Raw genomic sequence first — 22831 nt, forward strand, 5'->3', positions numbered from 1 at the left:
TTCTCAATAAAAAAAAAAATAGACACAAGCAAAGTTTGTCTTTTTTTTAATCACTTTTTAGGTGACTGATATCAGTGCTATTTTTTATCTGTCAGAATGTCTCCAGGTAATAGGTTAGTCACATAATAGAATATATATTGATATATTTTAAATTGCAGTCAAACCTTGGAGAAGAGTGGAGATTTACCCGCCAACATTTCTGAACTTGTATTGACTAAGCAGCCAGTTAGTTTTTAATAGCCATCACGTGTGCTTTTCTCCCCTGTCTTTGGGCTCCAATTTTGTTACTTCAGACAGTAATGCTGGCAACATAATGTTTGCCAAACTATTGCAGCCTTAAAGAAATCTATAACGTGCTGCTGCTTCTGTATAAACACTGAAAGAAGCCTACTGCATCTGATATGAAAATCCTGGCATTCCTAAGCCTTATTTATGTGCTGGTGACAGAGGTCACTTCATTCCTCGAGGCGCAGCCATCTATAAATTATAGTGGCACACTGTGAGTAATGAGTTATGCTAAGAAAGAAAGGTGTTTAGAAGAAAACCGTGCAGATTTTGCTCAGCACAGCAATCCAAGAGTTCATACGATGAGGGGGCAATTGTCACCGTACATAAATGGTGAGGCACAGTGTGAAATAAAAATGTTTTAAGTAAAACTGGCCTTTCCAAGCTCTGTCCCAGAAGTGGCCTTTTCACCATGCTACTCTGCAATGGGAAAGGGACTGTAAATTAGTGCCTCTGTATATAAAATAACTAATTTTCACTTGCAAGGGAAGAGGAGCAAAATTCCTCCCTTCTTAAATACCAACACCATCCCAACCACTGGACCTGACAAAAACAACCACAGAAATAGGAAGACCTGCCTATTCACAGGTCACGCCAGTGCCTGCAATTGCTCAACCTTCAGGTAGAAAATGAGGAGCATCCCTGCAGAAACAGAGCTCTGGGTAGGCTTGAACAGAGATTTTAAAGCAGAAAGGGTCAGAGAGATGATGAGCAGAACTCCGCAGCTGACAAGACACCTCGCTACGACCCCGGGAAAATTTCTTTCCGTAGTAGATGACTGAACTGCAGTCAGCCTCTGCACACTGTTTGGCCATTTGGCAACTGGAAGGAGCTGCCTTCTTTGTATGTTGTGAGTTGCAGAGCGGCTGGAGCTGGACTTCCCGCAGCGGCAGGTCACGCTGCTCCACCGGCTCCCTCCCTTCTGCAGCTAACAGCCCATCACAGGGAGTGATTTGTCTTCAGAACTTTAAGGTCTAGTTTATTAATTAACGTGAAGTCAGAGTGTCCCCAATTTCCCCTTCCTGCTTACCCTCTGGAAAGCCTTTCCAGAGACTTTGTTCCTACTCCTCTCTGCAGATACCTACAGCCACATCATTTCTTCGAGCTAATGAGAACTTCTATTTTTTTTTCATCCCTGGCTTCCCTAGAAATGCCATCCTTCAGGTCTGCTCATCCTTTGCTCTTTTCATCAAGGCTGTAAACCACAGCTCCGTCCCGCGCTCCCCAGCTCCCAGCAGAGCGACTCCTCGAGGCTTTTCTAACCCCAGCCCATTAGCGTTTAATAGAGCAGACAACAGCATCTTGGAAGCCTTTACAGCCATTGCAAGACACCTTTTCCCCTGGCATGATCGATTCCCTGCCCAACCTTTCACCTGCAAGCCATGAGTACGGCTGAGGGACTCTTACCCTTGCAGCCCCAGCCTGCCTTTTGACATGGGTGATACAGCTAAGAGGGTGGATCCAATCCTGGGTTAATCATCACCCACAGTTTGGGCATCTACACCTTACAAGCAGCACACAGACTTCCCTGCCCAGTGAATGGGAAGAGGTGGGTATCCCTAAGTGGTACTTTATGTTGAGAAGGGAGCTTCCAGTGAGGAGCCAACATAAATTACTGACCAGAGCAGCATCCCTGAATTCCCCCATCTCTCAAAGACTGGATGTCTGGGTCAGGAAGGTGCCTTCATCCACAACCCAGACCTTCAACTCCTACTCATATGTACCCATCTGTATGTAGTGTTTGAAAGATCACTGCCAGTAAAAGTAATTATTTCAACTTTAAATCATCACTGTTGTCACTGTCGGGCGTCTGGCTCTACAGTACAGCTCAGGAGCTTTCTGGAGAGATGGGAAATGGGTAGCTGGTCCTCACAGCTGTGAGCTACGTGTGTGTCCTGCCCTTCCTACCCCCAGGCAGTGGGATGCACTAGGAAAGGAAGCAGAGACAGCACACAGGAACCTGTGTGTGCACTTGCTTATTTTCTCTGGTGACTGCTTAGGCAAAACATGTGATCAGTCTTGATGGGCAAACCCAAACCCAGTACTCCCATTGGCCAGCCCTCCCTACTTTGAGGACAAGTGTCAATGCTCCTGGGATGCTATTGAGGTGTGTGGTGGCACAATTTCTGCCAGTGCCTTGAGGAACACCTGACTGAGGTTGGCCTTTCTGAGAGCTCCTGAAGTTGTCTACAAACCTAAGGGCCTTCACATGTGCCTGGTGGAGGATCAGGAGATGCTGTTGAAAGTGGAGGCATGTCCATTCTGGGTGTGCCAGGAAGCATCCCCCTCCACACACTGCTTTAGAAGATGGTCACAAACGTGATTGTGACTTTCTTTCAGCTGCTTCTGCCCTTGGCCCTGCATCTCTCACTACACACTCAAGCTGCCGCAGACAATCCCTGTGTTACATCCAGAAGTAATTAGGGGCAGGGAAAAGGGTGAAACTGGAGGCGGCTTTATGTTTGAAATGAGTATAAACAGCTGACTTGGGTGGCTTTGGATCCTGAGAGCTCAGAAACCCCCCCACATTTTGACGTGCAAGTTGTTAGAGGGAAATTTGCTGGAGATGATGACAGGTCCTAGGATTAAAATACTCTACCAAATTGTTTCTCAGAGCTACCTGACCCCCAACAAATTAATGACTGAATTCTGCTTTTAGCTAAATATGATGTTCACAGGGTTCACAGCAAAGTGGGAAGGAATCTGATTGAGTCCACTTAAGGGTGGAAATCTGCTCCAACACACAGGAAAGGAGAAAACTCTCAGCTACCAGGACCCTTTCTGAACAGAATTTTACACCTAAAAGTAGTTTTTTACCCAACACGAAGATTTGCTGGCACATGGGGGAAAATGAGCACCCCGTACCCAGAAGTGATGCAATCATCCTGTCTGAGGGCACCCTTGCACTTCTGTCCCTTTAGAAAGGATGATGAAAATACATAATTTGAGATAGATTTTTTTTTTTCACAGATCCAATGAGTTTGTGGAAAAATACTGCCTAACCTGTCACGGCTATCGGCATACTGCTGTCAGTGATGCTTTTATCTCTTTGCTTTAAAAAGGCTGCATCCTGAGATGGGGGGAGGGGAAGAAGAGAAAGAAAAGTTGATTACTTAACTGAAGAAAAAGAGCTAGTATTTAGCTGAAGGCAAAAAAAAAACCCCAACCCTCCTCTGAGTGACTATAATAATAATGATGTGACAAACTGTCAACCTGTAGCTCAGTAGCCAATGAACATATCTGCTGGTTGTGAAGTGTGTCCCTCATATCTGCTGGTTGTGAAGTGTGTACCTAACAAGGTAAAGGCACTACAAGAGGAGGAATGATATAAAAGACAGAAATAAAAATGTAGCTCGTGACGGCTGTCCGTCTGTCTCGGATTCGCAAAGTCTGCGCTAATCGCCTAAAGTGCTGCAGAAAGAACTGGAAGGGACTGGTGGTCTAAGAATATCTCTGTGTATCGTTACAGAGTCATTTTTATCTTTTTTTTAGTGTTCAGCACTTTATCAATAAAATATACCTCTAAAATATATATGTGAGAAAATACAATGCTCGCAGGGAATGAGGCTGGGTTCTGACACATCCCGGGATGTCGCTTTGGCGAAGATCACGGGGAGATGCCTCCCTTGGCACCAGGCAGCCTTGTGTGTGACCCTCCTGCCTCTCACTACAGCTCCCACCTTGGCAGGTGGCACGTTTAGAGGGGATATTTTGGGTAAAAAGGCATCAAAGCCAAAAGTGCAAACACCCCGTTTAAATATCGTATCTGCAATGCAGGTGCTCAGCGAGCTCTGCAAGGGGATTGTTTTAGGGTTGGCTTGTGGTGGGTTGTTTCTTTTAACCGAGGGGAATACACATGATCTGAACTCCTCTGCTGTCACTGCCTTGTCAGATCCCAATTTTGCAGAGTCTCCCCATGGCAGCTGCAGGAGAAGCAGCAGGAGGGAGATCAACACTTGCCTTCTGCCTTCACAGCGGAAGAACTTTTTTGAAAACTCTGTGAGCTGAACACAAGCCTTTAGGGAATGCTTGGAGACAATAAATCTCTAATGATAACAAGGACTTATTACCTGAGGAGGCAAGGGCTTGTTCTCCTTTGGAGGCAAGCTGGCTAACTACAAAGTGTCTGAGGCATTTTTGCTGACAAGTATCTCTTGGAGGCCCTGTTGTCCCCCAGTACACCCAGTAGGATCTCAAGGCTTCCATCTACTTAACATAACAACTAACACCATTTTCACTGGGCTAAACTGGCTGGAGCTGTCAGCAAAAGGGAGAAGCTTAGTGAAGGTAAAAAAAAGGCCCCAAAAAAAGGGACATAAACCTAGAACTGAGCTGGACTGGGAATGATCCACCTGGAGATCAGAGAAAGCACTTGATCTTTCCATACCTGTACCTATGACACCATAGAGCTGGTGGGGCCTTTTCACTGTGCACAAATGGCCTAAGAAAGAAGATGCTTCAGTTTGGAGGAATATCGTGGCTTGATGATAATGATTGTGGTAAAAGAAATATTCCAGAGTGCTATGCAACACATGCCATATGACCATATCTTGGGTTTGAGCCTGTTTTGTTGCTACTGGTCATGAGGGTCATGTCTGAGTTGGCAGGTGAGGGCTACCAAGAGCAGCACAACTGTTGAGTGATGCTAGAAAATCTATCCAAAGGAGTTTATCACAAAGGAAAATAAATTAGATCAGTCCAATTCCTCCTCATGGGTTACTCGAGGCTTAAAAAAAGGCAGTAGCTATAAATATGCCATCTGACTATTTGGAATTGATTTAGTATGTCACAATCTGTTACTCCATTTCCGAGAAGAGGCAAAGAAAAAAATTCAGGAGTACAGTTTCAGAGCCTATTGTCGTTTGCTTTAAGGAAAATTTCTGTAGTTTAATCTTATGATCCTAGAAATGATGTTAGCAGTTTGGGTTTTCTGAAACCAATGAAACATTAAGATGGCAGATGGTGTGCAGGCTCAGCAGAGATAAAGGTTGCGTGACTATGCTAGGAATAAAACATAAGTGGCCTGGCACACTGTGTTTGGTGGGTTTTTTTGGTTGGGGGGGATGTTAAATATATATTTTTTTTTTTTTACAATATAGACCCTGTAGGTATATCTGCATCATCTTTTATAATGCAATAAGGGAAAAAAAAAGAACTGCTTATATTGCTGACACAGTTTCTGAGGCCACATGACTATCAAGCTAATTCAAATGAAAAAAAGAAAAAATGCTTATAAATGTGGCATGGGGGGGGGGGGGAATATTTGATCCAGTCTAGGATCCCAAGGGCTAATGTCCTAATCCTGACAGAAACATCTTTGAGCAATGTAATTCTCCCTAATTAAAACGAGTTAATATCAGTAACCAAGGTGCTTGAAAAACTGCAGGAGAAAGCACACTGTAAGCATTCAGTGTTGCTCATTGTGGAGCCAGAAGCCATCTTTCTTTGCTGAAAAACTCTTCCAAACCTCAAGATTTATGCATAAACGTTTTCAGAGCTTAAACACCCAAAAATATGTTTCAACAGCAGGAAAAAAAAAAAAAGCTTAAAGACTCTGATCTACAGGAACTCATGTAATTACATTAATTTCCTTCAAGAAAAGCTATAGCAAACGCTGTTTATTTACTACAGGTCTTTTGCACCGTCACCGCTTTTACGAGGGACACTCCTGAGCAGCGGTCCTTGCCTGAAGAGAGCAAAGGTTTCTATGCTGGGATTAAGGTAATGCTGATGGCTCTGACTGACTGACCTGGCATATCCCTAAGGAATATTTATACAGTATCTGACATGCTCCAAAAAGCCCGGACAAGGAAACATAAGCCTTGATGATCGCAACCAGTGCTGCTTTTATGTTCACTTGGAGAAAATGCCTTGATAAATTATATGGCTTTCAGTCTGTTTGCAAAATGCCCTGAAGCACCCATCAGCACTGTGTGCAGGTGTTGACACTAATGTGCTGTAAGGAACGTGCAAAACTACGTCTTCTAGTAAATACACCCCAAAGTACTCCGGTGGTTGTGTGTAATGGGAAGATGCACCTAAAAGGATGCAGAATTCTGTTGTACCTAAACCAGAAGAAAGTGGAAAGGAAAACTAATTTTTACCCATCATCATCTGGTCAGGCACTTCTGAAATGAAATCGCTGAAGATAAATTCACACTGAGTGCACAACCCAAGTCAGATCGCACTCAAGGGTTAGGCTGAGTCTGGCAGTCTGGGAGAATTTGAGATCTTCTGAGTGTCCAAGTTTCATGCCTCTCTGAACAGCGTTTGAAAAAGCTGGCAACCCACTCTGTGTGATGGTTGAAGAACAATTTTGGGTCGTTTTTTAAATGTAATAATTTCCCAGGGAATGGAAATTCCCATTTCTGGCCAGCCCCAGGAAAACAGATGGACAGAACTGGTTCTCTCCCCAGAGCATGAGCTGTAATATATTATGTACAGGGAAATCCTTCTTCCTGACAGAGCAGGGAAGAGGAATTGGGCAAAACTTGCCTTCACTTCATACCTGGGGCTGAGTCCAAACAGCGTCCATCGCTGTGAGGTAATGCTGTACTTCAGACAGGGAATATTGCTGCTGTTTCTTCTGGTGCCTTGGAATAGGAGCTCCTTGTAACCAGGGATATTGGAAATGAAGAGATCCTATGGGAACATGCTGCTTGCAGGCTTAAGAAAAACCTGTTTTGAGATTAGAAGATGAGAAGCAATTAGACACTATATATAACAACCGCAAACATTTTCTTAATTGCCAAGGATGTTGAAGTATTTTAACAACAACTGCACTTTGTAAAGTTGAAGATCATTATTACAAAGATGATTATTATTTTACAAGCAATTATATCTTTTCGTAATTGATTAAAACCACTCAAATTTTCATAAATAGCAGTATTGCCTAATTAATCTGTCAAAATGATCTAAGAATGATTTTTCTTATTTCCAGTTTTTACCAGAATCACTACTAATTGCAGAGGATGGCAAAGAGCATGTTTTGACCGTTCTGAGCACCATACCCATTGCCTGTCCTGGGCATGATGATTCCTGTAAAGTTACCTTACAGCTAAGTACTGAGGATTTGGGTAAGAGTTTTATGTATCAGCATCAAATCAATGTGATTACCTTTTCCTGCATTTATGTTCTGATGAATTCCAATAGAAATTATAACACTTAAATAACAACAAAGGGTGGAAGGCATAAAATCAAGAAACTAAGCCATGTATTTGCTTGTGCAGATAATATCACTCAGGTTTTTAGGAAGAAAGAAGAAATCTGAGCTATAATAACCTGAATGGTAGTCCACTGAGATTCATGGGTGAAATAACTATGAGTAGAAGAATTTATTTCAAATTCCAGGAGTATAAAATTCCATTTAAAGTTTTTGAAGCAGCAATGGTCTTAGCTAGAATAATTTCATTAATTATCAATAAGAAGCTCACCTGCAGATTTATTATTCAGTAAATGTGTACTGAAGCCTTTTTTCTTTCTTTTGCCAGCTTACAATTTTTGTCTAAGTTAATAAAGGAGGAAAAAAATCAATCTTATGCTTATATATTATTCTCTTTCTAAAGGTTTTGGGATTTTATTTTTTTTTCCTTGAAAACATTGACAATGTGACTTAAAAATTTCTGTCCCTTTTAATCAGTAAATGCTTTCCTCAAATTAATCTGATGGGATATCATGCCTAACCAAGGGGAGGGTCATATGTATATTTACTTTCCATTTGCACAAATAAAAGCCCCAACCCTTTTCCTAACAAGGCATTTATTTCTCTTCTGTAGGTGTCTCAATGAGAAAAATGCTTAGAGACAGAACTGCAGGCACAGTTGCTCTACCTGCACAAAGCCAGCCCAAATAAAAACGCTGGCAAACCCCAGACAGTTCCTGCTATTTTTCCCTTTCTAAATCCCTCTCCTTTCTCTCCCCATCACCACCAAAGTGCTTAGACAGTAGGAAAAAAATACTAAAAATGGTATTGTAATACAATGATCTTAAACTGAACAGCACCTTATGGTTCCAGCAGCTGTGTTGGCTCCTGTATGTGGAGTACTTTGCATTTCTCAGTGGCCTGGTGCTGCTCTGTTCTACATACTGCTCTTGTCTTAGAGTCTCTGCCAGTCCATCAGGCAAACATCTCTCTGAATGCATCAGAACACATTTTCTTAGATAGAGAGGTAGCTAAGAACGCAGGCTGGTGTGTGGTGGGACGTGCCCACAGACTCCAAGCATTTTAGGCACTTACCCGGTTTATGAGGATCAAATGAGAATTAGTCACATAAACTGTCAAGGCCAATTTTTTTTTTTAACTCACATTTTATTAGGCATCAATAAAGCCTTTCAAAATCTCACTGATAATGAATGCATGGTCCAGACGCTCTCATGTGGGGGAGGCTGAGTTCGATAGATGGAACTGAGGTTGACCTTTCGTTGGGGGGGTTCCTCTCAACTCCCACAACACCCTTTTGACTGGAAGAAAGAGGTGAGGCCAGACTTGCAGAGGCAGCTGTAGTTTCAAGCTGTCAATGAGCTTGATGTGTCAGTGCCAGGAGGTCCCCAGAATGGAGACACAACTCAACCAATTAACTAATCTTTGAAGGAACTTGTCACCAAAGTGGAAATTTTTTGTTACTTTTAATCAACTCATTTCTGCAGCTTAAGCTCATAACCAGCCCTTGATTGCTCCATCCTGAGGCTATTTCCTTGGATGGCACTTGGGGAATTTAGGATCAATTGGGATATCTGTATATACTTGAAGTCAAGTACCTGCTGCTGGGTGTTTGCATAACCATTCCTGGTTTGAGCCTCTATTTCTGTAGAATCTGTTAGTTTGTCTGTAGGACTAGTGTGGCCTTCAGAAAAACATACTGGCAGCCACAGTGCTGTACAGCACTGAAAATACCAACAGCCTTAGCTGAGATTCCTTTATACCAAATAAATGCACTGACAAGCTCCTTGTCTGACTGAATCCATAAAACAACACTGTTGTGCTAATTATGTAGGGAACAAGTGATAAGAAAGCTAATTACAAGCACAGAAATATCTCTCCAAGTTCAGACAATATCATAATGAATGCCATGGCACAGCAGAGCCACCGGAGTTCGGCTCCTCTTAAGTTTATCATCACTATTTTGACAAGATGGTTTTCTTTGATTTTTAAACTTTTGTTCTGGGCTGTGAGCACAGCTCATGGGGGTTTAATGGCAATAACTATTCCTCATGGACATCTCCAATTTAATTGAATCGAGAACCTTGAAAAGGAGCCAGGACTTTTCTATAAGATGTGAGGCAGCCTTTAAGGGTTTGATATCAGGGATAATATGCTATTAATATTTGTGGGATTTTAGTTTGGTTCTTATAAAACTCTACAGGGTTAATGCAAATTATATTTTATGAGTCTTTTCCATAAGGAATATAACATTGATTATTCGATCATGTTAGAAATACCATCTTAAAATACTTGAATGCCATCCCCTATAAATTATTAAACAAGTCTATAAATGGGAAAATGATATGAAAATAAGTTATTTTCATACCAGATTAATTCCATTGCCTCCGTTTCTAGACTTTGTTCTTACCAGCTGATAATTAATGGTCTGGGACAGAAAACTAAATACTTGGCACAAGTGCTTGCAGTCCTGAAATCAGCAGAGAGATCCTGACTGGCTTCAGTAGGGCCACGATTTTATTTTTTACCCACCAAAGGTTTCACAATGGGTTGGACGACTTTTCCCAGAGCAGATGCACACTATGTAAATGCAGACCAGATGGCTCAGAACCAAATGCTGACATAATTCAGTGTTTTTACAAATAAAAAACCCCCAAACTATGGAAATTAAAATCCAGATTTGTCCTTTACCTGAGATCTCAGTATGAAGGGTCAGGGGCCCGAGAGAAGTGGACAGTGACAGACTTGCTGCTAGCAGAGCTTCCTTTAGGATACATGCAATGTGCAGAGGCAGAGTTGCATGAATAACTTGGGTTGCTGTTGCCATATTGACTTTGCCACCAGCCGACTTTTCCTTGCCCATCACAATTACTTACATAGCCACCATAGCTTATTGGTTTTCCACATTATTTTAAAAAATTTATCCTCAATATGTCTCTGTGAAATCTTGAAAGAAAACCACCACCATTTTATAGATTAGAAAGCAAAGTACTATAACCTAAGAGAAAAATACAAATTCAGATCTGCTTCATTTGCCTTCCTGTCGTGAATCCAAAGCTCCCTGAAAGCTCACTCAGGAACCCTCTTTTTCTAGATCAAAAAATCTCTTTACTAGATCAAAAAAATCCTTTTACTTTAAATTAACTCCTGGCAGATACCTCTTTATAATAAAGCTAGTGAAAGATAAATGTTTTCCAGAAACACAGACTCATCTCTTTCTTTGTCATGAGAGCTACTCGTCTTCATTCCCTGGGCATGGACCCATAAAGATAAGACTGTCATTCCAGAAATATTAACACCTGTGGAAAGAAAAGCACCACTGGCTTTTAGTAAACTGTCTACTGCAGGGGAGAAAAGGAAAAAAAAAAAAAAAACCCAACAAACAAAAAAGCACAGTCAAATGTGCAGAGGGATGCCAGATTGAGTCGGTCGCAACTGCCTTCACGCAAACCCCATCTGGCTTCAAGGCATGTGTGTTGTGGAATGTGAAACGTTTGTGTTGGACGCTGAACAGGGTACGGGCAACTGTTTGGATAACTCTTGTCAGACTCGGTCTTCGTGTTCGTTTTAGACAGCCAGTTACTGGGGCCCCCAAACATCGCCCTTTCGGCATGCCGGGTGGATCTGCTGCGGGCGCCCTGCTCGGAGAGCAGCTGTGCAGCAGCTGCGCTGACAGTGACAGCCGTGACAGACTTTGCTCAGGATGGGAACCGCATCAGCCGCATCAGAGCTGAGCCAGTCGGACAGAGGGATTTGCTTTGGAGGGCTTACAGACCCAAGGATGTGAAGGTCGGGTCCTAAAATAGTTTGGAAAATGTGTCAGATTTAAGCGGGAGATTTAGTATCGAAGATAAACCTTAAGCATATAAACATTTGGGGATTGTGGTCAGCAGACTAAACCAAAACACCAAGAAAATTAATGTGTAAAGCCTCGTGCTTGAACAGATTCGAGTTTGATTGTTTGTTAGCACGTCAGTAAGGCCAACAGCTGGATTATAGATGCAACCAGCTGTGCTTGTGAATGCTGGAAGAGGAGAGAGGGAGAAACTGGGTGGGGGAATTAGCATCTTTTTGTGAAGGAGGGAGAGGGAAAACTGGGAGTTTGAAGAACAGTTGCTGAAAAGGCAGAGGAGAAGTGGAGCCTCGGTCAGGAGAAAGGAGGACGGGGACTCAGTGGTCCTTTTGTGACCATGCCAGGACCCCTGGGACACCTTCGATGACACATGCTGCTGCTCGGTCCCTTCCAAAAGAAAAATAAGGAGAATCAATCAGGGAGGCAAAGTCATTCTTTCCCTGCCTAGAAAGGAGTGCAGCGAGTAGGGAACAGCCCGTTGCCTGTGAAGTTGTTTCAGGGCCTCGGCTGGGAGCCATAATCCCACCGCCTGAGAGAAGAAACCGTAACATGGATTTGGCTCAGCTGAAGTCCTCAGAGCAGTGGCACATTTTAAATAACCAAAAACAAACCCTCAATGAGATCTGTAATTTCACTGCACTGATATTTGTGGATTTGAACATGGGAGAATGAGATTACATTGGACCAGAAGAATTTTTGTCTTCAAAGGTAAAGTGCCTAGGATAGGGCTATATCCTTTCCCCTCCAGCACAGGCTTCTTTTAAACTTTTTGAGATTCATAAATCAGAAACTGCTGCTAATTCAGTGTAGTGAACACACACATACCTGTATTTTTTCTTGACATTAAAAATGTTTCTATTGAAATATGAAAATGTAGCACATCTGAAATGGAATTAATCAATTTTAATAATAAATTCCATCTCTCTCAGTTAAAATTTTATCTATGGAAACATAATAGATGTTACCTTCCCTCCCCCCCATTTTCCCATTGCTGCTTTGCAGTTAATTAGAGGTGTTAATGTAACAAATTTCCTGCAACATATCAAGGAAAAAAAATCCACATATTAAAATCCAGATATCCTTTAGTCCTTCAGACTTGTTAAAATAATTTTGATTTATCTGAAAATTTAATGGAAAAGGTAGGCAGAACATCCTGACACGTTCAGACACCTGATAAAGTGGATTTCTTCAGCAAAATAAGACTGCCTACCATTAGAATTTGCATCCTTCAATAGTATCAGGCAAGAAAGGAGATGAGCAGAAAGGGACACATGGATTTCTTTTTCCATAGGTTTTATATAGGAAGGTTGCAGCCATGGAGAAAAACAGGGAAAGTCTGAGACAATCCTTTATATTACAGTGAAGATGCAAATGACACAACTGACTTCAGATCAGAATGCTGTTCAAAGAGACGTTCAATTTTTCACTCTTCCATCCCATCACTCTAACAGTTTGGGATGCCAGACACCAGGGGGTGTCTAAGCAGGGTCTCTGGTCAACGGTTACGGGACGTTTTGAAATAGAGATGATGTATTGCCACAGGTGAGGGACTTGGCCAAGGAGCATGGTTCTATCTTCACCCTCTCATTCATTTATTTAATTTCACCAATGTTCCTAATAGCTAAATTCTGCCTTGTCACAGAAAGACTGCACAAGGATATAGCTGCCATTCTTCTTCCCCGCTCCGCGGATCGTGGCAGAACTAACTGAATTGCACCTCTGGTTTTCTCACGGGCAACGAGCGAGCAAAGAATTAACAGCCCTGGTCAAGAAATCAGCCTGGCAGGCTGGATGTGGGAAAACCATAACACTCCATCACTCCCACCAGTATGACCGGGAGCTCTTCGTATTGCAAACCACTGCACAAGCCAGTCTTGTGGGTCTGAGAACTGGAAAGCAGAGTATTCAACCATGAGAAAACCACCACCTTGAGCAGACGTTGCAATGCGGGTCTAGCGCTACCTGAGATTCAGGTGCTGCAACTTCGAAGGGAGATGCCCTGCTTCTGGTTTTTGCAGGCATATCTGCTCCTTGCAGGCCTCCAGGACTCTCAGATCTTGTCTGTGAAGGCAGCTTGTGTCCAAGTAACCATGAGCTGATGCAGCTGAAGATCTCTGTTGCTATAATAGATCCTTTCCACTTTTATTCACATGCCGAAAACAGGCAGCTCCAGCAGCCTGATTTGGGCCCTTGTCACTGGTACCCGATCAATAACCTGCACATCAAATATATAAATCAGCTATTCATATGCTGTATCAGGGAATTTAAGGTCAAATTGAGGGGCAGGCAGTGACTACAACTAAAATACGCTAATGCTACTTAATTATAGCATACCTTACACCATACTTCAGGCATTAAATTTAGCACAATTTAATGAGCACTCTACTCTCTTGATAATTTCAGTGAATGATCTACTTCTTAGAGAAAAAAAGTTTAATAAAAAAAAAAAGATTTGCTTTCTACCAGATAAAGAAAGACAGTGCATTACATCAGGTAGAACAGGAGCACTTTGAACTCCCTTATTGCAAGTGATTAAACTCCGTTGGTTGAAAGCAAAGCCTATTTTGTACCCACTCGCAATCATGTTTTAGAAGTCAGATTTTAGTTTGTACTTGACACATGAATCCTGCCCCTAATGTTTTGTGAGGAACAGTAATGAAGAAAAACTGCTGTGTAGACTGTATTCATTACACATTTCATTTTAACTAGGTCACAGTTCGAGACCTCCCAACAGGGAACTGCTACTCTTTCACTGATCCACACATTATCACTTTTGATGGATGGTGAGTATTCTATTTTGAAATAATTTGGCTCAATTACTGCAGTTTTCAGTTTCTGGATGCAGCATGCATTTGGTTTTACATTAGTACATCAAAAGAGCATTGTACTAGTTTTCTTGGGGTGATTAATGTAGTGCTTCAATAATATCCATGGTTCCTTTCCAGCTGTTTATGCTCCTTTTAACAGAATAGAAATGGATTCAATCTGAGGTGGCAATGGCTTTGAGTCTGGACAACTTTTAGAAGAGAAAGGTCGGATTCCAAAGTGTTCTTCGAAAAGAACAGTCAATACTGACTTTGAGAGTGTATCTACACCATGCGGTCTCGTGTTAGCCCAGTTCCACCCAAGTGAGAAATTACACTGCTGTAGCAGCACAGCATGTGGGGACAGCCTGGTCCTTCCCAGCACTTTATTAACCGCTGATGCAAAGTCACTCAGCTCAAGGATGTTCTTACATTCTTCTATCTACTTCCAGAGCTGGTTTATGCACAGCTGCATTTCTGCATGGAGTTGACAGTCATAATCACAATCAAACAAACCATAAAGATGGCTGCACTGTCTCAGATAAAATACTTCCAGAAGTGATAAGTGACAAATCTCAGGGAAAGAGTGCAAAAACACAATTGAACATCCTCCTGTATTGCCCATAAGTCCTATATTCCCCAGCAAGAAGTTGCTTAAAGACTTAGTGCACCAAAAGTAGTATCTTTGTGTTAGACAACCCATACTGTATAGATAGATCTCCTCTTCAGTTAGCTTCCCTAATCATTCATGAGTCTCTTTACCCCACCTCTTTAATATAATGGAATATTTCTGAAGTTTGCATCTAGCAAGTTTGATCCAAAGTAGCTAATATTTCAGATCACATTCCAGGTTTGTCATTCTGCTGTTAACCTCCTAATGGTACAGATAATGACTTTAGGTGCACAGAGTCCACTGGGGCTCGGCAGGCATGGTATTCTAATTTTCATATCCCCATGTCCCAATTTCAGTGCAGTGGTAGCATCTGAAATGACATTGAAGTTGGAGAAATCTGTTGATGAAATGAGAGAGAGGAAGGCAGTGCCTCCATTAAAGGTTATATGTCAGCCCCAAAGAAAGATGTCACCTAAACTGGGTAGTCTCAGCTAAGGGATTGGCTCTGCATATTAAGGGCTCTCTGGTTTCCCTCCTGCTTTGCTGAATACCATAAAGTGGTCAAGCACAGGTTTCATGCAAGTTTGGCTGCTCAACTTGTAGAAGCTGCAGAAGAGATGCAAGAGATGCAAGGGCATTCCTCTACCTCATGACATCTGTAGTTATTTCAGCTCTGGTATAATCATCTAGATCAGGATATTATTTCAAAACTCTCTCTATATTTACATTCTAAAATATCCCTTCCTGATTTAGGGCTACAAATGGACAGTGATCAGTCAGGTGGTTGTGTTTAGGAGGTCATAAATTACTGAAAAGTGCCTCTTGGAATGGGGGAATGCTCTCAGCCATGTAGTATGTTTTTGAGTAGCTTCCATGGGGAAAAAAGTTCTAAAATAAAATAAAGCCCTTAATCTGAATAGCTCATTTTGCAACCTTGCTATTGATAGCAGAGAGGAATGTTTTTAAGCACAGGGAGTATGGAAAAGCCTATCCTTCTGTGGCACTCCACCTCAGAGTTTCACAGCCTTGAAACAAAAAAATTCCAGGATTAGCTTGGGTCCTTGATAATAGCACATTTCCTCCTTATGGATGGACATTCATTATTGCTCTGTCCAGTGCAGCTTTAAATGAGCTAAGTTGATGGGGTTTCTGCCATCTCAATAACTAGGTTATTTCACTAAGATATATCACTCCTTGATATTCAGCCAAGTTTCTTACCCATCATTTCACAATCCCATTACTCCTACTTATATTCCCATTTATTATTGTAAATAATTTCTCTTTCAATTATTGTAATGATTATGCCACCCTATTACACATCAGTTAAGCAACTTCTCTGCCTGCCTATCCAAAAACATGTTAAGACATTAGCAAATGATTTTAAGGCTCCAGATCTAAGGAATGGGGAATGCAGTTCTTGCACCCGTCCTGACAGAAACCTATAACCTAAGGATACAGGCTGGCACAGAGGTATGGAGCTGAAGTATTCCTCTTTGGTGGTGAAAGGTATGAGGTGGGAAACTATAGAATAAAAATGTACCAGAAAGAGACTGATCTGCAGATCATAAAAGGCAAAGCAAGAGAAGACAGAAAGCTTCTGCTAGGGACTATGAAGCAATAGGATGAGAGGATGAGTGGAGGATCAGTTCTTGGTCCTTATGAACTGTGCTGACTATAAGTGATCTGAAGACACAGGTTCAGGTGAGAACTTAACATGAGAAAAAAAAGAAACATCCAAAATCAGTGAAAGAGAACTGGAGCAAATAGTAGCCTTTACCCACCTCTATATGGCCACAAAGACAGAAGCAAAAAAAGCTTAATAAACTATCAAAACATTTTCTGAGATCAACAGCAGAGTATCCATCAAACAATATAACCCAAGGAAATCCATCTGTTCCACCACAAAGCCCGTAGGCCATCTTACCAGGAGTCAGCAGACTCTGAGATCAAAATGTAGGCAGAACTGCTGTAGATGGGTAGTGATCACTTGTCTCTTTGCACCCTCTCCACCTACTTGAGTCCTGGGGATGCGTCACAGAAGGGCTACCACAGGAAAAGCAAGGGGAAGTCTGAAGATGGAGAACATTGTCAGCAGCAAAATGCATTCTCTAGGCAAATGGAATGTACATAAACATACCACTGCCTTACACAGAGCTGCTTACCTCTTCTTAGTTTCCTGTTAGCAGCAGCAGCAAAGGGGAGGAAGGATGCACAGCAGAGAAAAGCAAGGACCAAAGTAGACACAAAAATAGGATTTGTAACCTTTTTTCATTTCTAAAATGGAAAGCAAAGCTCAAAAATTTAACTTAATTTTTTAAAAATGGATTCTGGTGATTTCTTTAGCAGATTTGTTGGAAAATTGAAAAACATCATGAAAATCAAAAGACTGGAAGATCTTTCTTTTTTTGATAGTAAAATTTTCATACTGAAAGGGTCACTCCCAATGTATAGATAGCTTGGTAAGGTTTCACAATGATACTTCATTTTGTGACTTCTCTAGTGACATTTTTCAATGATTTTTAATCTGACATTCTGAGCTCACATTACAGCTGAGGCAGTTAGCTGTTCGTTAGATAACCGGAATACCTGACTTCTAATGATAACGCTCCCTCATGGCATGCCTCTTGCTAATACATTTCTGTAGAAATATTTATCTTGTAATCTTTTCATTCTTTCTGACCAAAGGAAGTGGCTGAAAATCAAAGCAGAATGTGCCATATTTTACAGTGTAAGCACAATCAATTTGTGTATATTGGAGCATAGATGTGAAATAGCGTTAATTATGCTAACTAAAATCCAGAGAGAGCACTTCCTTTTATAGCAAAGTACCTTCTAAATTAAACAAATGTGAAAGCCTGGTAAAACAAAAGTATAGCCCTCATTACTAGTTATGGCACATTATAAATATAAAAGCTTTTCATGCCATAAATTGTAGATTCTTAAACACGAAGAACCAGCTTAAAACTAAATGTGCAGAAAATCCTTTTAAGGCAAAATATAAAAAGGAAAATACTTGTTGATTGGGGAACTGTATATATATCGTTCATATCATTGTGCATTTAAACTTTAAAAAAGAAAAAAAAAATTTTTTACTTTTCTCAAACATTTATGCTAATTTATCCATCAGTATTATCTCAGGGGGACTGGTATAGTTTCCTGCACAATAACGAAATCCCTCAGCTTGCACAGCTTAACAGTTGTGGTGGGGTTTAATGGCATTGATCACAGTAGCACACAACTGAGTCCTGGACAGAAGTAGCCGTCCCAGAGGTGTTGTTCTTTTTGATGGTCTATAGAAGTTTATACCACCTCGAGCATCCAATGACTGCTGAACATAACCCTACAGCTTCTCTCTCTGAGAACATCACAATCAGTCCTCAACAATGACTGCTCTGAAGCCAGAGGACATTCTTCTGCATCACCCAGCACTTACCAGAGTCACAACTAGCCCAGAAGAGCTCTCAGTAGCATGGAAAGAGGGAGCCTGAAGGAACATGTCAGCAAATCATATTATTTGGTGGCAAAACTGTGGCGGATGAAACTTTAGGAACAGACACAGTAATAACTGAGTTAATAAAAGGATGAAGTGTAGCTTGGTGAATAGTAACTATACTGTGTTCTTTAATCTAATGCCACTAGTAGCAATTGTTTACATATATTTATATTCCCTGCTCTCCCTTTTTTATTGTAAAGCAACAGAAATGATTCCTTTAGCATCTCACTGTCATAACTGAAGACTTTGGGGCATTTTATGATCCCTTGAGCATCACACAACTTGAGACATGACTTCATGCTGGGACAAGAACTTGAAAAACAAATGAAACACATGGATGGGGAGGAACAACTTTCCACCCAATATATCCATTGCTACAGGCTATTAGGGCAGCAGAATGGGGAGATGCACTTTGGAGGGCAATCTAGACAAAAACAGTGGTGCCTGGTTCTCAAGGAACATGCAGAGCTCCCTCATGCAAGAGCTCCAGCAACCCTACTTCATGCTTTTCGTGCCACAAGCAATTTCTCAAATGTTTTCCAAAGAATCATTACCACAAATACAGTTGTATAAACATCACAAAAGTTTACCTGACTACATTCAATTATCCATTCAAGTAATTCAAAGGCAGCTGAAAGCTTCAATTTAGACACATTGCAGATTTGTTATGTGCTCTGCAATCTATGCCATGACTTAATTGAAGGACGCTAAGTGACTTCCAGAAGAGTTGGATTGGGTCCACTGTCAATGCTTATTAAGCAGTAAAAAGCTCTCGTAACTGCAGTGGTATTTATATGCATATGCTAATACAGGCTTATTTACCAGATACAGCTGATTAGTCTGGGTACAGCCATTCTGATGCATTATTTTCCACCAAGCTCTCTAAACACCTTTCCTTCTAAGCTTCCCTTGCTAAAGGAAAGTGTAGAAAATGATTCTCATAAGACATCCTGCCGCCTCTGTCTCTCCTGTGAAGAGAGACACAAAGGGTGGGAGGAAGATCAGGTAGTCTGTGAGGAATAGAGAGAAATTGTCTGAGCAGCCAGGGATCACGTTAGGGAAGCTAAAGGCCTCATAGAATTAAATCCATCCAGGAACTTCAAGGGCAACCAAAGAAGCTTTTATAGGTATGTCAGCAATAAAAGAAAGTCTAGGGAAAGTGTGGGCCTCCTTTGGAAGAAAACAGAAGACGTGGTTACCGGGTATATAGAGAAGGCTGAGGTACTCAACAATTTTTTTGCCTCAGTCTTCACTAACAAGTGCTCTAGTCACACTGCCCTAGTAGCAGAAGGAAAAAGGAGGGACTGGGAGAATGAGGAACTACCCACCTTAGAAGACCAAGTTCAAGACAATCTACAGAACCTGTGCACAAGTCTGTGGCACCTGGGGAGATATATTCACAGATCCAGAGGGAACTGGCAGTTGAAGTTGCTAAGCCCTTCTCCACCAGGGTTGGTATTGAGACTGCAAGTTTAACTTCTTAGTTGGTGACATGGACAAGGGGACTGAGTGCAACCTCAGCAAGTCTGCTGATGACACCAAGCTGTGTGGTGTAGTCATTATGTTGGGGGGAAGAGATGCCATCCAAAGGGACCTTCTCAGGCTTGAGAGCTGGGAAGGTCAACAAAACCAAGTGCAAGGTCTGGCACATAGGTTGTTGCAATCCCAAGCAGAAATACAGACTGGATTGAGAACAGCCCTGAGAAGGATTAGGGGATGTTGACTGATGAGAATGATAGAATCGTATTCTCAGCATGAGCCAGTAATGCATGCTTGCAGCCCAGACAGCCAATGTGTCCTGGGCTGCAGCAAAAGCTATAGGACATGACCATGTTTGAGGGAGGGGATTCTGCCCCCCAACTCTGCTCTGGTGAGACCCCATCTGCATTGCTGTGTGCAGCTCTGGGGTGCCAAGTACAATGAAGATGTGGACCTGTAAGAATGAATCCAGAGGAGGCCACAAAAATGAACTGAGGGCTGTGAAGACAGGCAGGGAGAGTTGGGCTTGTTCAGCTTGGAGAAGAGAAGACTCTGGGGAGACCTTACAGCAGCCTTCCAGTATCTGAAGAGTCTACAAGAAAGATGAAAAAGGACTAGTTAGCAAGGACCAGTAGTGATAGGACAGGAGGTAGTGGCCAGGGCAGCAGGGCTAGAAATAGACGATGTAGGTCCTCTCCAGCCCAGGCCATTCTGTGATTCTCTGACTCTATGACCAAATGGAGCTAGTACTTGATGTTCAAATAGATTATCCTTTTTTAAATGTTATCCTTAGTTCTATTCAATCTTAGCAACAGTGTCTGTGCAGTGTACTTAGGATTTATGTCCCTGATTAGAAAATGAGACAGAACCGTTCAAAATCTTAGCACTTTATGGTCAACTTCACTAAGTTTTTCAAGATGAAAGATAAAGTCAAATGTGTTTCCTAGCAGAGAAAAGCTGTTGGAGTTTAAATTCTTACAGTTTGGGTTGTGGGGGTTTTTTGAGCTATGCAGTTTTCTATGGCTTTTATTCAAAAAAGAAAGAAAATGCAGATATACATGGAAAAAAAAAAAATCTCAGTTCTTTAGCCATTTGTTCCTCTGTATAGAAAACATTAACAGACTGGAAAAATATTGATGTTTGCATGGCAGTCTTAAAAATAATCCTATTATTTAGTTTAATTATTTTATAAATTCTTTTTATATTTTCTTTTTTATTGCAGAAAAGCATAACACTTATAATAATAGGCTTATATAGATTAGCTTCCATTATACTTAATTGCCCAAAAGTCTTGTTTAAAACAAAATGCAGTGCCTTATAAGGAAGTAGAATAATACATCGTTTTTAAAGATGGCAGCTCTTGGGTTGTGAAGAGGAAACGCCAACAACATATGTAAAGTATACAGATGTTGTTTTCTTTACTTTTATAACCAAAATAGAGTGAGAATAGGTTGAACTTACTGCATGAGAAAACAAACAGAGGATCCTCGAGCAGGTCTTGCTTGTGGAAACCCAAGGGGCTGTGTGCATAGGGGAAACGCTTGCAGTGTTACTAAAGTTGTTCTGCTTACGTGGAGCAAGGGCTTCCTGTACAGCGAAGGATGAAAGCCCCAAGTTGTTCAACACACTGCGCGGTGTTGATCGCCAAACCATTTAGAACAAAAGTTGTGCTTACAGGGAAGTTGGGGACGAGGGAACTCAACTTCATTTTAACAGGTTTTCAGTAGAATCCCCGTTTTTTTACATGAAGCATTCACCTAGCCACAGCCAGCCTTGTAAAAATTAGTGATTAGACACAGAAGAGGTTATTTGAGCACTGATTTCGCTTTGAAGAGTATCACGCTGTAAAGCATCCAGTTAGAACCAAAACATATTTATTAAGGCCTGGAGGAAGGGACTTTTCCCCCCACTTGCTTTTTTATCAAATGTTTATCCTTTTTATCCACGCCTGTTGTCATAGCAGCAGCTGGGAGACGGCTGCCTGCTTTTCACATGGATTCTTACACACTTCCAGCTAACAACTGTGACGGCGTTCCCTTGCTTATGATGCCGGAGAGCTGCTTCCCCACGTGTCGATTTTTCCCTCCTTCAAGGCCAGCCACCAGTTGAGGAACCAAATGCTCTGGGTCTCTAAATCCTCTTTTGTTGTTTGTTACCCTTCAGGCGCTACGATAACTATAAGATTGGCACCTTCCTTTTGTGCCAGAGCTTGTCACGGGCATTCGAAGTCCACATCCGGCAGTGGGACTGCGGAGGTCTCCGCTCCGCCACCGCCTGCAACTGTGGTGTAGCTGCACGAGAAGGGGGTGACATCGTGGTGCTGGACACCTGCAACGCCCATTTTCGGGAGAGCAGACCCCAATTAACCATCAGAAGTACCGAGGCATCACCACATGTCAAAATCCTGAAGTCCTACGGAGGGAGAAAAATAACAGTACGTGGATATTTGAGTGCTTTTGTTCTTCTTGTTCTTTAAGTTTAATATTTCTGAATTATTAATGAGGATGCTAGAAAAATAGCTGTCTGAAGCCATGAGAGTGCCTGCGGCAAAGTGTACCCAGAAACACGACGCGGAGAAGAAGCTGGTTAAAGTGTTAGTTTAACCAACTGTAAAACAAAACAAAGCAAATATCTCTGGAAACTTCTCAGAGATGTAGCAGAGTGCCAATATTGTCACTTACTCGCTGCGGTATGGCAATCCGCTCTCAGATTGTTTATGCTGGGCACTACCCAACCGCATCACATAAAGCAAATTTCTTTGCAGAGCTTGCGACATAAATATTCAAGAAAAGATCACAGGTAGCAGAATAATGTAGTTTTAAAGTGGAACAGCAAGGCAGTGTTTGTCAGTTCCAGATAGCTCCCAAAAGCCATGAAAATGGGCTGCGAATGTGCAACATTTGGTGCAATTTAAAGCCTAAGAAATATATGGCCACAGCATTCCTTGCGTGAGGATCACTTTTCCACACTAATCCAGTGAAATCATTGGAAGAATGAGAACAGGCTGGACCAGGGGCTTTGGTGAGAAGACCCACAAATTATGGCCAAGAAGATAATTTTATCCCAAAGTTGTATCATCAAGTGTTATCACCAGGAAATGTTTCGGGTGAAGATAAGTCCACAACAGAGCCAGAATGATGCAGGC

At 41.7% G+C, this 22831-nt stretch overlaps 1 protein-coding gene across 1 annotated transcript in view; it reads left to right on the top strand.

The window, feature by feature from the left end:
* Positions 1–22831, top strand: part of LOC311192972 (von Willebrand factor D and EGF domain-containing protein-like) — a gene marked incomplete at both ends in the record, with an annotated part of 188717 nt that overhangs the window by 54599 nt on the left and 111287 nt on the right. Inside the window, 5 exons of the mRNA XM_084265664.1 lie at positions 5917–6006; positions 7226–7361; positions 11016–11233; positions 14007–14080; positions 21850–22120. Of these exons, the coding sequence (XP_084121790.1) occupies positions 5917–6006; positions 7226–7361; positions 11016–11233; positions 14007–14080; positions 21850–22120 (789 nt within the window). The remainder of the gene's footprint in view (positions 1–5916; positions 6007–7225; positions 7362–11015; positions 11234–14006; positions 14081–21849; positions 22121–22831) is intronic.

This window comes from Gallinula chloropus (genome assembly GCF_964237585.1).
Source record: "Gallinula chloropus genome assembly, chromosome: 5".
Lineage (NCBI taxonomy): Eukaryota > Metazoa > Chordata > Aves > Gruiformes > Rallidae > Gallinula > Gallinula chloropus.